The 16,066-nt window shown below is 30.9% G+C and overlaps 1 protein-coding gene across 2 annotated transcripts in view; it reads left to right on the top strand.

Annotated features, from left to right (window-relative positions):
• Positions 1-16,066, top strand: part of LOC130442635 (neuroligin-4, X-linked-like) — a 124,411-nt gene that overhangs the window by 85,271 nt on the left and 23,074 nt on the right. For both annotated transcript variants that reach the window (XM_056776930.1, XM_056776931.1), the window contains exons 5-6: positions 1,095-1,374; positions 14,933-15,329. In XM_056776930.1, the coding sequence (XP_056632908.1) occupies positions 1,095-1,374; positions 14,933-15,329 (677 nt within the window). The remainder of the gene's footprint in view (positions 1-1,094; positions 1,375-14,932; positions 15,330-16,066) is intronic.

Below are 16,066 nucleotides of genomic sequence, written 5' to 3'. Positions count from 1 at the left end.
AGTTTTGGATGTATCGTAGAGCAAATTTTGGCTTCATGTTTTACAAAAAAAAACAGACATGTAGCAACTCTGCCTCTGGAGAGCAAAATTAGTTAACCTCTAATTGTTAGCCAGAATACTAGATCGTAGATGGAAAAAATCTGTGAAATGCGAACTTTCAGATAAGAGAGTCAAATGAGTATTTGGATCGAGCTAAAGAGAGAGACTTGGTCGCTAAGCAAGCTTTAAATAGCAATAGTGCGGAGTTCGTGAGCTTTTTAACTAGTACCGATATTAAGTCAACCCTAAAACGTGAAGTGCTCAATGAATAGAAGAACAGTTGGTCAAAGTCTACACCCAAGCTTCATGAAGTGATGGACTCCGTGAAACCATGACCCGTAGCTACTTATTTGATGCTAAACCTGAACCTAAACTACAATTGCAAATTGACTATAAAACACATAATCACAGAGTATCCATCTTTTAACGCAGAAAAATCATCATCAAATCTACCACAAACAACATATGAAATCTTAGGACCTAAATAAAATATTACTGAACTCAACCTCAGACAGATCTCAATCATAAACTTAATTTAACAAATATCTGTAAATGAATTACTAACATTTAACTTGTATTGTGAAAAAAATTATATGGTTGTTGCGAATTTTGCAATAAAAAAGGTCATATTTGTTGAAGATATCTTTCAATAAAAATCTATCTTAAAACAAAATACACTGCAGAAATGTAGTAGTTGAAAAAATTAAAGCAACATTCGTGGCCTAGAAATATTCGAAAGTGGACCGGCATCAGAAGGGCTGGTGAATTTTTTGGCTTGGCAGATTGCCGGACAGCTTTTGCCATGGTAATTGACAGCGTCAAGGAGACGGAAAATGCACATGGAAAAAGAGGAATAATGAGAAGCAGAGTACACTGCAATTAGGTACATGTTATAATATTATACCAGTAATTAAGCTCACAACGGAATTGGTCATGCCTCAAAACAATTTTATGTAATAATACCTAATAGAGACATTAAGGGCTATAATACAAAAACAATGAAGGCGTATAGATTCATTCAATTAAAAATTTCATATCGCATGTTTTTGTTGCAGGTTTATTTCACCGAGCTATTCTAATGGGAGGTACGGCGCTGGCAGATTGGGCGTTAGCCGGTAATCCTGGCGAGGTCACGTATCAAGTAGCAAAAGCACTTAACTGTCAAATACATGATGATTTCGCAGAGTGTTTGCGAAGAAAAAGGTTGGACGAAATCATGACCGCGGCAGCAAATACTCGAGACTACAAAACACGGTTTGGTCCACTAGTAGATTCTCTAGTGGTACCAAACGATCCAAAGAAATCTATGACTCAGTACAATGATATTTTTCGCAGGTAAAGTGTGTATAGTGATCTATATAATATTTCACTATAGTTGATAGAAAATAGTTACTTCATGAATTAAATCGCGGGTTTAATAGTAATAATAGAATGTATGCAAATTAAGGGATGGGCTCTCAAGGGTGAACTTATTACTTACATTCTATATCACTTTAACCGTGAAGGAACGAAATGAACAGCCCCTCAAATTTGAATAAGGCGAGAGGTCGAATTGTACATCTTTCGAAAACGTTTTGAATTATGTAAACATTGTCGGGAATGTGAAGTGTTTGGAATTTGAATGGAGTGTTCTCGAAACAAAGAATTATGTTTGTTCTCTACCTGAACTTGAGTAATAACTTCAGTGCCGGATTTATCGTCTTGCAATAACTATTATCGTCGATATTGTGGTGAATGTATTTGAGTAAGGATCATATTTTAAGAATCATATGAAGAATATTAAAATATTAACCTGTTGTTGATAATTTTTTCTCTGTAAAGGTTGGAAATCTCTTCGATATTTATTATTGATATAAACTTGACAATAAAAAAAATTAGTATTATGGCTGAGAGAGAAAATAAAAAAAAAATACAAGAAATTGGAAGATTTATGGAGGAATCACATTATTAAGAGCATTCAGCAGCATATAACGAGAATAATAGAAAACAGACTAAGAGACGATTTAGAAAGAACCATAGAAGACAAACCACAAATGTTTAGAACAGAGGAATGACAGATAAAACTTCATAATTAGACAAATAACTGAAAAAGCAGTAAGTGATGATACACCTGTGTTTTATAGATCTTGAAAAAGCATTTGAATCAATAGGAAGGACTTAAGGAAGATCCTAGAATACAGAGGTATGGAACAAAAACTGATAAACGGAGTAAGCGCTTCACATAAACTATATCAAAGTCAAAAGGTATCAATTAGATTCAAAACAATAATAGAAGGAATACTATGTCAATTATTATTTACCATAGTATTAGATGAATGAATCGAAAGAGCCAAAAGGCTAATTCAACAATATAAATTCGAACATTGGAAAATGGAAGACATCAACATATTAGAGAAACTAATCGCAGATAACAGGATATGAAAAACCTTGATCTCAAACTTAAAACTATACAATGACAGTCCACAGATAATGAATATGAGACTAAACACAAAACGATGACGGTGGTTATAAGTCAAAGGGAGAAGACATATGAGATAACATTAGAACTAAATATAGAGCAGGTCAAAAGCTATATATATATATATATATATATATATATATATATATATATATAAATGGCACTGGAGCAGTTGGAAGATCATTTACTATACATATTCAAAAAGGAAAACTAAAACCAGAAAAATACAAGCAGATATGATAAGAAAACTTGAATGTAGTGTCTGAGATACGGAACATCACGATGACTATGTCAGCATCAAAAAGCTTCTTTTTAAAAGGGTACTACAGAATCCTGCGAAAGTTGCCTGAAGACTGCAACCAACAACTTCATGAAATATGAACTGTAAAATGCATGCATATTGATAAAGGACTATTTGAAAAGAAGATAATAATTCATCATTCATCATTGAACCGCTCAGAAGAATTTGAGATGGGGTGTACGTCTTCAGCCACTAAATATTCCCCGCTACAATAGATCTGTAGAAGCTTATACGAGAAAATAAATATCATTGAATTAGAAAATTATTCCTGGAACGGAATAAGTATGGTTCTATAAAAATGACATAAGAAAGGTCGATGGAAACTATTTTAATGAATAGAACGAACTTTGGCTGGAAAACTTGTTTTTTGTTTACTAGACCGGAGGATTATTGATCGTGATGACCTAATCTGCACTACTTTAAGTATTTTAGGAACTCCTGTTTTTGATTTTGTCTGAATCAAATCTGGATAATTACAAATATTTCATAGTTCAAAATTATCTAAAAACAATCTTAGAGTAATGGTGTGTTTTTGTTCATCCACTCTATCAGTTAATCTGTATTTTCTTGCCGTTAACATCAACTGACAACTTTTGTATTATATAGCCACTAGTTCCATACAGCCCCTTCTATTGATTGTTGGAATATTGAATGAGTATTTGTAAATTCTGACATCGAACAATAATGTCTACTTTATGTAGTTGTTAACACTATTAAATCAATAAATCCTCTCTCGCATTGTGAAGAGTTTGACAGTTTTTGTAGCTATATGGATAAGTAATTTCATATACAGTGTCATTTTAAGTTACCTCAAAAATAAAAAAAGTGAACCAATCCTGCTTTTCTCATATCTTTTAGTAGGTTTATGTAAATGTTGTTGTCCAAGACGTTGGGTTAAGTCAAACGAACATTAACATTTCAATATTGTCTTATTATATAGGAAAACTTTCTCGTGACCTTCACCATACCTTTCATACATCACGTCTTCATACAATGGAGGAAAACTACCTTCTACACTACCTTCACCATTTATTGGAGTTTAAATATGAACTTATTGTCAAAAATAATCAAAACCATAAAAAACAATATTTAGGATACCCGGGAGGAAGCAAAACTTATCACATTTTATAGAATGCTCAGATTCTAACGAATACGGGTTTTCTTAGTGTCGGATTATAGAAAGAACATTTTAGATGAATCTCAGTGGCAATATTCAGAAATATTTTCTACATTGATAGAACCTTGATAAAAATTTACTACATCTAGAATATGAGTATATATTTATTGAATATTATTTAGAGAATAAAAAAATGATTAATTATTATATCATTTTATTTATTAAATTATATGAGTGTATAATATACGGTTGTTAAAAATCATCTCAAAGTTACAAAAGATGGTAGGTAACTATGTTGAGCTCGAGAATTCAGATACCTGACTTCTCTTGTTTTTGACAAGCTCATTGATGTCAGGTATCATATTCGTTGTAGTTATTTCAAGAATTGATTGGAGATGGTCATTCGTAAGTCTTATTTATTTTCATTACGGAAAACATCTGCGCATATAAATAGGTGCATGCTTTTTTAATTCCGGGTAATTATCCCAACACTTAAAATATTGTGTATAAAATGTGAGAGCGTTAATTTCATTGAATTTTTTTTTTAAATACTGTCCGATTGAGGATCTATCAACTCCATTTGCGAAAGCTTTCAAATTGAATGGATTGTTGAAACTCGGGAATTCCATTTCAAAGTCTTCAAAACGATTGTTGAATTCCGTAATCAAATTTTGCAGAAGATGAGAATATTCATCCATTTTTTTGGTTCACTGTGCCAAATGATTTTAAATATCGGAAATGGTCCAAAGTTTGATTTTTGACCTGATTTTCCCACAGCCTCAACTTTGTTTGCATTTTGTTAGGTTTGCCTTTTTTTAACATGAAAGCTTGAATAGTATCACGTAATGCAGAAAATATTTCTAAAACTACTCAGAGAAGTTTTCATTCAAATTTTGTAAATTTCATGTGAAAACTTGAAGTTGATAAATAAATATAATCATAAAAAGAGTTACCAGGTGTGTTCATCGTAACAGGTAGAAATTTCTCATAGATCACAAAAGGTTAATCCGTCTTCTTCTATTTCATTGAAAACTGAGTTTATTTTCATGATATATCCTGCTAATTATTTTTTAAGCAAAATCTTCATGATAACAATTACCTAAAAAGTTATCTAAAATGTCTTGAAAATAAAAAAAAAATCTTATTACATAAAACCATCAGGCGGAAAATTCACCATTTGAAACAGTAATAATAATTTTAATTAACGTATTATTGATGAAAAATGACAAATCATTTTTTAAGCCCGTCATACGCTTTTCTCATACTCATCTTATATATAGAGATGTGAGATAATGTGAATAAAACATATAATAAACTCAATAGATTCAATAGATTAATATTAGAAACAGTAATAATAATTTTAATAATCTATTGAGGTTATTTTACTAAATATAGTTAAAATAATCTATGAAAAACTTAAAATTATAGCATTTCAATTTCTTAGGTTAATTATGTAATTAAAGAAAATTGGGATTAATAGAGATTTTCAATTTTAAAAAATTTAAAACAATTAAAAGGTACGAGATTCAATAGTGAATATGAGGAATTTTTTATTCAAAATATAAGTAAAGAATATAAAACAAAATTAATTGATTGTAAAAAATGTTAGTTAGTTTTTTTTTTATTTAAACAATAACATCAGAAGATTTCAAGTGTCATCTTAAACTTTTGTAATCAGGAACTCACGGACTTACATTACATTACAATTTTGCAAAGGAATTCGCCACTATGCTTTAGTCTAATTATAGAGTTGTGGAGATATTTTCTCACCTAGAATTCATACACTATACTCTACACGTTCCACAAGTACTTAATCGAGTCTCTTTAAATACTATATTATCATTCATTCAAATCTCAAGTCTTCCGTACCTCTTCAAATGATAAAAATTAATCTTGGATATTATATATCTGAGAAACCTTGCAACCTCATTAAATTAAAGAGAAACGACTTCTAGGCTTACACAGTACCAATCCATTTTCATTCTAAGTACAAAGTTGTAGAGGCAAAATAATTTCTGCTCAAACCTATATTGAGTGCTGAAGAAGTCATTGGTTCCATAATATTGATATAACATTGAACAGTTATTTATGAAAGTATTAAAGAAATCTATCCAATTAGAACACTTGGAATTGTACAGTCGAGAAAAGGATAAAAGATAACTGGAGCAAGCAATTTAAGCTGGAGAGAACAATGATACATTACAGGAACAGAAAGGAAATCGTTGACATACTTGATGGTGAGACCAGTAGTATCAGTTATAGTTGAAATTGTAGTCATATTATGAGCCACAACAAAATGAATTAAACAAAGATGGTATTAATATAGAGGTGAAAATTCGAGATATAATAGCTTATAGCTAACCTAAAGAAAAAAAATAACAGAGGAAACTACATCACCAGCAAATTGTGAAATCAGGAGTTGAGAAGATAAAAATTGTAGCTAAATTCACCACCACTCTGTCTATTTGAAATGAAATGTTCTAAGACATGGAATGTCTTAAACTGAATTTGAAACCAGATTTTTGTGCACGTTTGAGAAATAACAAATGATGGAAATATTTTTGCAGATTCACTGATTTTGCTGTTAATTTTTTATATGCCTAGATAAATCTCGTATCGATTTGGGTTTGTTTTTTTCCCAATTCATCTTGTTATGCTGATTTTGGAGTCTCTGTTTATAAATATTGAATTACGCTAATAGCTTGGACCGAGTGAGTCCGAATCGATAAATAAAACTTCGTTACACCCACACACAATTACGTTTCTCTGATAATTTTATCGGTTTCATGTGAAATTGATACAATGTTTAATATCTTTGTCTATGCTATTGAAGTCGATGAATCCGACCTTTGCACAAATTTGGGGTGAAGGAACTGATATCATAATTATCCGTGGCGCTCTACCGAAATTAATTGATGATTGATGAAGCTATTCATTTTTCTATACCCGTAACAATCAGTAACTCCAATTAGGAAAACAGATAGTAATAAATAATCGGATGAACAAGGTTATACTCGTATTTCATATCTATTTTATGTTGATGTAAAAATTTTTTTCATATCAATTCAGATTCAGACAATTCAGACAATTAGAAAGTAGAAATGCAAACCAAATTCGAGATGATAATTTTGTATATTCACTTGTACGGTTGCTATACCACTTTTTTCAACGCTTCCATAGGTTCAAAACGAGGTGTCTCTCAGTGAGGAATATCCTCCATTACAATGAGTTAGAAATTGTCACGTGTCAGAATGATACGGCATGCTTTCTATCTTGAAACATAAGATAGAAGATTTTTATACTAAAACCGTTCAGATTTTATGAATATTAATTGGAAAGAAACCTTCAGTTATTGTTCAAAAATGCTTCAATGCTTATAATAATTTGCTATCAAGCTAATCAAGACAGAAATATAAAAGCACTTACAGTAACTGGAGAATACAAGACACTTCTTCATTGGAAATAGTTTTCAAGTTTATTTTGAGAAGATATAAAGGATGTCATGGTCCCAGTACCAAAATTATTTCAAACTGTATCGATATACGAAAATATGCAAAACGTTTTGAGATGAAAAAAAAAAAAAGAAAAATGTATCTCAAAACCGGAACATATCTGAAGATATTGAACAATTTCTAAAAGATTCACCTAATGGGAAGTGTTTGCTGAAGAAAAAAGCTTCGTTCTAGTTTCAGGCAAATTTATCTATTCATCTTACAAAGACATGGCGTTGTGACTACGAAAATTGGAAACTCAAGACTTGAATAATAGTTTTTATAATATATTATTCACGAGTGTAGAATGAAGGTTATTATCCTTTAGGTGAGGTTTGATGACATAAATCATCGATTTAGAATCGACTATCGACATCGACTACTAAATATTTTTACTGAAGTTTTGTTGTTGAAAAATTTTGTTATATTATTAGAAACGCTATTTTATTCTAAAAAATATTTCATACAATGTATTCTTCTTCATTTAAACATATTACATAGTTATGGAAAATTATAATAATCTTATAATATCTCCATAATAATCAACACAAAATTTATATATTAGCTCAACAAATATTGTGTTGCAAGAGGATGGTACATATTCATAGTAATTAATAATCCCTTCAGCCAGTTCAAAATTCATATGCCATATAATATACTTCAGCAGTTTCTCTAATTTCAGGTAGTATTAAAGAAAAGTTACTTTCAATTTCTCCTTACATTTTTAATTGTTTTTTTTTAACAAAATCTAACATAAATTATGAAAACACCGAGAAATCTATACACACAATAATGTTGACAGATTTGAGGCAAAATTATATTGTTTCAAAAGGTACTTGAATCTATAAACTATGTTACATTAAAAACAGATGCGCGACAAGCACATTAAATGTAGATGATAGCTCAGAGTTAATGCTCGGTGCCTTAAAACTGCAGGTTCCCGGTTTGAGTCTGGTACATTTTGTATAACTGTAACGTTTCCAAACAAGATTAAAGTTTATCAAAATCTGCTGTGCAAAACCAGATTTACAGGCAGTTCTTCATAACAAGTTTCTCACTCTCTCCAACGTCTTATTGGAGGAGATGGACTATTTCAAAAACAATGTTACATCAAAAAGTAGTACACGATAAACATACTGTAGATGTCAGTGTCAAGGCTCCGCACCTTAAAACTGAAGGTCCCAGGTTTGAGACTGGTCTGTTTCCAGTTTTTTATGTATACAGAACTAAATGGAAAATGAATAGTAGTGTTTTACATGATAAAATAGTGAAAACAGATTTTTTATAGTAACACAATATATCATATATAAATCAAGAAAACATCTGAGAGCAGTGATTGATGATTTATCGATCACTAAGTAAAGGGTATTATTGATAATAAACTTGAAAACTGAAAAATTAAAAGGCAATTACACTAAAAGATGTTTGCTAGTTTAGAAGTGAGGCAAGTTTAGAACTTTAAGTTTCTAGAAAGTCTAGTTCAGAAAATCGAATAAGAGATATGCAGTCAGCATTTTCATATGGAAACCTATGGTGGATGATGACATAATTTATGGAGAATTTCAATGTGGCCCTTCTTACAAAATTAATCGATACTATAACCTAAATCAAATTATCAAAGGACAAATGTTCTAACCAATTCCCTGGAATGGATTCATAATTTAGAAAAAGTACAACATATATAACGTCAGAAAACAATATATTTCCTTATCAATTGATTGAAAACGTGAAATGTAATTTTTCTCACAATTGAATGTTCTATAATCAGTACATAATTGAAGGTTTTCTGTCAGTGACAAAAAGTATTTTCGCTTTATTTTATTAGGACATTAAAATTTAATGTGCTGGGTGGTAGACAACTAAGAATAGCCGTTGGCCATATTTCAAGGACGGATTATATTACAGCTCCAGGAAAAATAAATTATCACGAAATTTCCCCGAGGAATAAGTGGAAATTATGTTGATTATTTCAAGTCCACCAGTAAGGACTTATTTGAAAATATTAAGTTGAAAAGGCAATTTTTTCCAAAATTATACCAATTAAGAAATAATCAAATTCTTCAATTAATTTTGCGAGTTTTACGTTAAACAAGGTTTGGTCCATTTCCAATTTCTGTTTGGAAGAACCAACGTGATATAGACTAAATTTTGTGCCTTGAAAATGCACAGATTTTATTGAAGAACTCGATTATCGTATAGGAAATAAAGTGAATTTCAAATATTTAAAATATTGCAATTATTTCAAAAATCCTGTATGATCTATATTAAAATACTGCTTCATCGAAGTGAATATTCTACTTTCTCACCTAATTCCACAAGTAACTTATTCGTAGAAATAATGTTTTTTACTCTGTAGTATTATCCTAATTCTCGAGAGAAACCATTTTGTCATTTACAAGACTGCCCGCTGTCAGAGGAATGAGTTCATGAAAGTAATCTAAATTAGAATCAAGCCAGGAAGGAAACAGTAAAAGTAAAGTTTTTGCCACAACTTTTTTTTCAACAATAATAAAGATATTACTCTCAGACTCAGGAATTGAGATGTCACAACGAATATCGTGATAATAAAAAACGGCAGAAAAAGTGAAAATTATCGTTCTGTTTGATACAGGCAGATGAAATAAAACTTTATCTATGTACTGACTAGCATAATTTCGATTTACTTATTATTTAAATATACTACATTATCAAAATATTTCTCAAGATATTAATGTGGCTTTTTGGCAAGAGTGAAGCTATGAGACAAATAGGTCACGTAATATTTATAAGCAGAATAGTATTTTCCTCAAATTATAATGTGTTTATAAACTAAGAAAGATTCAAAATAGAGATTAGAATCAGAATAATACGATTTAGCAAAAATCCAAACCAAATAACAAGGAAAATCTTCTGATTGGATGAATTGCAGGAGCAAAATTTTACCATCAACATCTATAGAAACTGAGTAATTCCTTTGAGGTTATATAAGAGTGTCTTTTCTTTTTCAACATAAAACTCTGAGATAATTAACAAGCGCTCTTAGTGAGGTTTGACTTATACTACGTAACGTAAAAGAAGTGTCTCTGAACTATGTTTCTCATACAATGTTTTGAGATAAAAACTCATCATTCACATATATACTGAAAAGAGTATTTATAACATATCATAATTACCCTCAACTTTTTCTTCATATTCTACACAATTTGGATTGCCACCTAATCCATTATTTTGGAAATTCCAGAAAATTGGGTTTCCATTTGGTTACTTCTATTTTCAAGGGTAATTGCACATGTTAATAAAAATTACCGATAATTCTCTAATTGAATGTACTATATTTTTAAATTTGGGCATTTACAAGAGCTTTTATTTTACAATATATGGAGATAAATGACTGCAATTTGTGACAAAAGCTACGTTGAATGTGAAAATAATGTGCCCATTTTGATGCACGAGTGGGTTATTCAATTATTATCGCAATAAGAAATCAAATCAAGTAAATTTTAATATGTTCTTAAACAGAAACTACTAACAATAAAATCAAATTGGTTGAAGATGACAAGAATTACAATAAAAACCTCAAATTGGAAATACTTTCTAGATATTATAAAGTTGATGATCAATAATGTCAACGAGCAGGAGTTTATTTAGACTGGGGTTTCGAGCTTAACCTTTGATCATATTCCATAATATTTTGATCAAAAGAATTTGATTATTCTTGTCCATCTAAATATAAGACGTGTTTCAAATTAAAAAAACTTGTAGCTTTCTCCTTCACGCAGGATGAAACAAAGAACTACTTTTTTGTGAACCGTCTGGTGTAATATATCAACTATAACTCATTCAAATACTGAAATTAAGAATAACGTTATTGTCATGAACAATCTACTTAATTTACTGTTTTGCATTGTTGTTTGACCTATTTTCAAATTCAGAATTTGAAAACATGCTACACCATTTGGACACTTATAACACATATGAATTGAGAAAATGATTCATATAACTTTCATTTATTTTGAAAAATTTTTAATTAAAAAACTTTTTGAAGTACAAATAATCATTTTTTTATTTATATTGAGACAATTTATACTGTTATTCGGTTGAATGTAAGTTGTGTAGGATGTTTGTGGTAGCCTGATTAATTCCAGGATAACGTTTATCGGAATGTGGTGGTTGTCAGGAGGTTCGCCGAAACGCTAAAGATTAAACGTTGGCTAGAAATTAGTAGATGTAGGACAGCTAGACAATTACCACTAAGCTTGTAAATTGTGCCAATATTTTCTCATCATAATATAGTGTAATACTTCGAATATTCTGGTCATTAAAGTTGGAAATGAACAAGTTGCCACAGCTCAATTTATACCAAAAAGATAACTAATCAAAACTTTATACATGCTCTAACTTTTGATGCCCATAAAATGTAATGTTGTATGCCACGGGATATAATAAAAGCATTGGAGAATGTAATTACAAGGTGAATGATGAAAATATTTTGAATAATTTCATTTAGAAAATTCACTGCAAAATCATGAAGACGCAGTTGGTGCGTTCAAATGACATGTTTTGGAGATATCTCAATCGGAATGGAAAAAATGCTTCGACAATTAATTCAAACACATGCAAAACTGTATTGATTTTTATAGAAAATATTTTAAAAAACAATGATTTGATTTGTCAATAACATTTCAACATTTGCAACCAGTTGTTTTCTATTTCATTAGCTCTATTTTGACATGTTAACACTTTGATAAACCCGAGAAATAAATAATTTATCTTTATTTGTATATTTTCTTTTGATTTAACGAATACTAACATTTCTTTAGCGATTTGACAAATTTTATATCAAACTATTCTATGCTAAACAGCTATGTCAATTTTCCTCTCGAAAACATGTAACCGAAAATCTGACCGTGGAAGAATTTTATGAAATGAAGCTGCTTCCGAAGCATTTTAATGAGATCCAATTTCAATCATTGTCACAATTACTTGAGTCAGAAATTTTGCATTTATTGCGGAAAATTTATGGAAAATATTTATTATTAGCAAAGGAATGGATAAAAGTAGGAAGATGATAAAATGTATAAAATCTACGTACATTTTGGCCACTCTCCACAAATTGAGTGAAAAATAAGGAGCACTAGCACGTGTTTGTTATCATTATAAACCATTTTAACTCTATTATCTTGTGCTAAACAAGTTAGAATAATTTATGAAATCGCACGGAGGAGAATAGGTGAAAGTATCTCGCTTACACCGCTGTTCATTGGAAGTAAATAAATGATGAGTTCTGTGTGGAGGTAATTAGGGTATTCCAAAAGAGCTTCATGAACTATATTACCGTGATAAGCATTTAAAATTGCTAGATTCGTTAACGTAATTAAACTGCGATATGAATATACGTTTTTTCACATGTATTTCGAAATGTTTGTTTTCAATGCGTTCATCACATAGTTTGTTTTGTTTTAATAATTATTTTCATTATCATAGTCGTGTTAATTTTCAATTTTTCACGTGATAACTTTTACGAACCAACTAATGGCAAACTTGCAGTTATTTTGCTGAAGTAAGGACGTTAGAATATGATAATTATAAGAGACAAAAAAGCGGTCAAATACACTGAGAGTTGGATAAGTGTGAATATTGAATATCGACATATAGAACTTCTGTCTACTCATGAATTATTCATATGTTTAAACGTAAGGATGTATATAGGTGAACATGGAATGATTAATGATTCATGTCACAAAATGAAATTAGTTGCAGACAACAGGGATGCTTATGAATTAATCGATTCATACAATATTCGGTCTGAAGGGAAGAACTGATTATGCTATAGATGATTGGAAAATGACATAAGTCCAGAGGCTCCATGATTAATTAAGGAAATAATATTTCAAATCCAAATTATGCAGATTTATTCTAAAAAGTAAATAAAATTTACAAAAATTATGGTAAATGTACAATGTTTCACAACTTATGCGATCAATAAAAGTAAATTAAGTTGGTGCAAAGAAAGTACACGAGAAAAAACACCAAACAACCACTGGCTTATCGACGTTAGGAATAATCTGATTCTCTTGCATTCTAAAAAACACTTCTCGTTCTAAATACCCATTATTATGGAAACACGTTAACATTAATCCACGGTGTTGGTTTTCATTCTCATACCTGATATCCACGATTACTCATTCGATCTTTTTTTTTTCATTTTTTGTAAATAGAACCTTCATTTCTTGGATTCTATATACAATTCAAACCCCATTGGAAACCCACCACTAAAAAATTTTCTGACTTGATTCAAAACGTGATTATTAGAAAACTTTCATGGATTATCATTTCTAATAGATTGAGAAATTAGTTTCTTGTAGGTATGCAGATTATTATTAATTTTTTTCATTATCTGTCTATCTATCTATCTATCTATCCGTTTCGCATATTATACTAATTTTGATAACCCTCTCGAAACATATTTTTGAAATCGCCACTTCCAGGATGTAATCATAATTTAAATTATACTTGAAGGACCATTTCCGTCAACTGAGTGTAATTATTGCTTAACGAGTTGCATCATATGCTGGACGGTGAGTTTATCAATTTCGCAAATTTTTGAAATAATCTACGTCGAAGTTGTTATTCATTTCAGACTTCATGTCTCTTATCATACACTTTTCTACTCAAAATTCGCTTGAAAATCTCCAAAGGGCGCATGAATCACATTTAGGGGATTATATTCTTCCGTCGGGAGCCTCTAACCAATCTCTTGCTATTTTGCTCTAGTGACAAGTAGCGAGATTCGACCAAAAGACAAAACATCACACTCAAATGTCGTTTTGGGCTTTTACTTCACGTGTTCGGGACACTTTTTCGTCTAAACTCATTCATTGCCTTTAATTAATGTGATAAGGTGAAATATTTTTTGTCATCCATGACCATAACTCTGTTCTCTCTCAATGCACGGCAGCATTTCGGAATTCTTCGCAACTGATCTTAAGTAAATTTTTTCCTTATCCGATGTTTATTTCCTTTTCTCTCAATTTATCGACTGATGGTCATGCGGGAAACCCGAAATCGGCTAGCCAACCTCCGAGTTCATCGTCGTAATTTGTCTTCTGTCCATTCCACTAATCTATTTGACTAAGAATTAGTCAAAACTTCAGGCCATCTACTTTTTGGAAGGTTTAAACATGGTATTCGTTCTCCACATTGTTTTATATACCCCCTAATTATATTTATAATGTCAGTTCTTGACAACCGTCCAACTAAACTATATTAACTGTATCAGATATCTAGCTTTACACCATACACTTAGTTCAAATTTAAAAAAAAAATTGAAAATAGATATGAAAACTGAAACATCATAAAATCTTTGTTATCTATGGCAACTAAATCCTAAGTTATCCAGATTTAAATTTTTTTCCAAAAATCCTATTACATACGAAAATATTTTAATTTCAATGACTCGCTAGTTGCGTTTCAGTATCATAAAAGCGAAAAATATTTTCCTGCCACAATCAATCAAATATTATTTGTTCATAATACTCTTGTTTCAGATTTGAATTATTGTACGGAGTAACAGAAATCGAAAGCATAAATCTGTTGGACCCCGTAGCGTTAAGCCAAGGGCTCCTCTTAAAAGAACGCGATCAAGAGCTCCGCACATACTTCCGTTCCCGGTGTGAAATTAAGCCGGAACTCTGCTTGCAACGAACGCTCGATGAGTACGGAGCAAACGACATTTCCCAAACATATAAGGCGAACGATCCAGTTTACGGTTATAGGGCTCACGAACCCGATCAGGCATCACAGGCTAGAGATACTCTACTTGATATCTTATCCGACGCTCGTTCTGTGGCGCCGCTGGTGCAAATGGCGAGATATCACGCTACAGTCAACATGCAGTCTTATTTTTATGTCTTTAAGCACAAAACACATTCTAGAGAGTATATAGTGAGTATTTTAGTTGCATTTTATATAAAAGTGTAGTTGTAATAACGTTGTTAGAACACAAGCAGTTTAATTCAGAATTTTACATAATAAACAGTATCTCTCTTACTTCTCACTCATTAAGAATAATTTTCAACAATTGATATGTTCTTTTAGAAATAATATCATGATATTGGAACAGAGATTAGTGAACCGGACATACTGTTTAGAGCGGTAGTAAATTCGGCCAAAAAAAAGTCGAATGCAATATTTATGCATGTAAACTTGGCCAGCTTTTAAGGTACTATTTAGAAACCAAAAAAACTGAATTAGATATTATAAAAATATCCCTCCAGTAAACAAAGAAAAAATCGACTACTACTGGAAAACAAATGCTGGTGTACCAGCCAAAATTGGATGTTCTACGTAGATCTAATGGAATGCTTTGCTCGCTAATAGCTTTTCGTTCGTATTGACAGATTCATGCAGTTAATAATTGTTGTTTAGTTCCGGATTGATTTGCACAGATCCATGAGTGGTTGTTTGTCATGATCTTAAAGACGTCTTTCAAATCAACGCATTGAATTTAGTATTTCTCTGCATCCAAAAGTCGAAGCCAGTTGATTATCTCACTGCTATGGAAAGTTCGAAAATTATCGCACGAAAATGTCAGTGATTTGAAATGATTTTTTGTTAAGATGAATGTTTCAAGTATCTGTAAGCAACTCAAATAGCACTAGTATGATAACACGTTCTAAGTA

Source organism: Diorhabda sublineata, chromosome 4, assembly GCF_026230105.1.
Source record: "Diorhabda sublineata isolate icDioSubl1.1 chromosome 4, icDioSubl1.1, whole genome shotgun sequence".
NCBI lineage: Eukaryota > Metazoa > Arthropoda > Insecta > Coleoptera > Chrysomelidae > Diorhabda > Diorhabda sublineata.
This window is presented reverse-complemented; position numbering and strand designations above follow the sequence as displayed.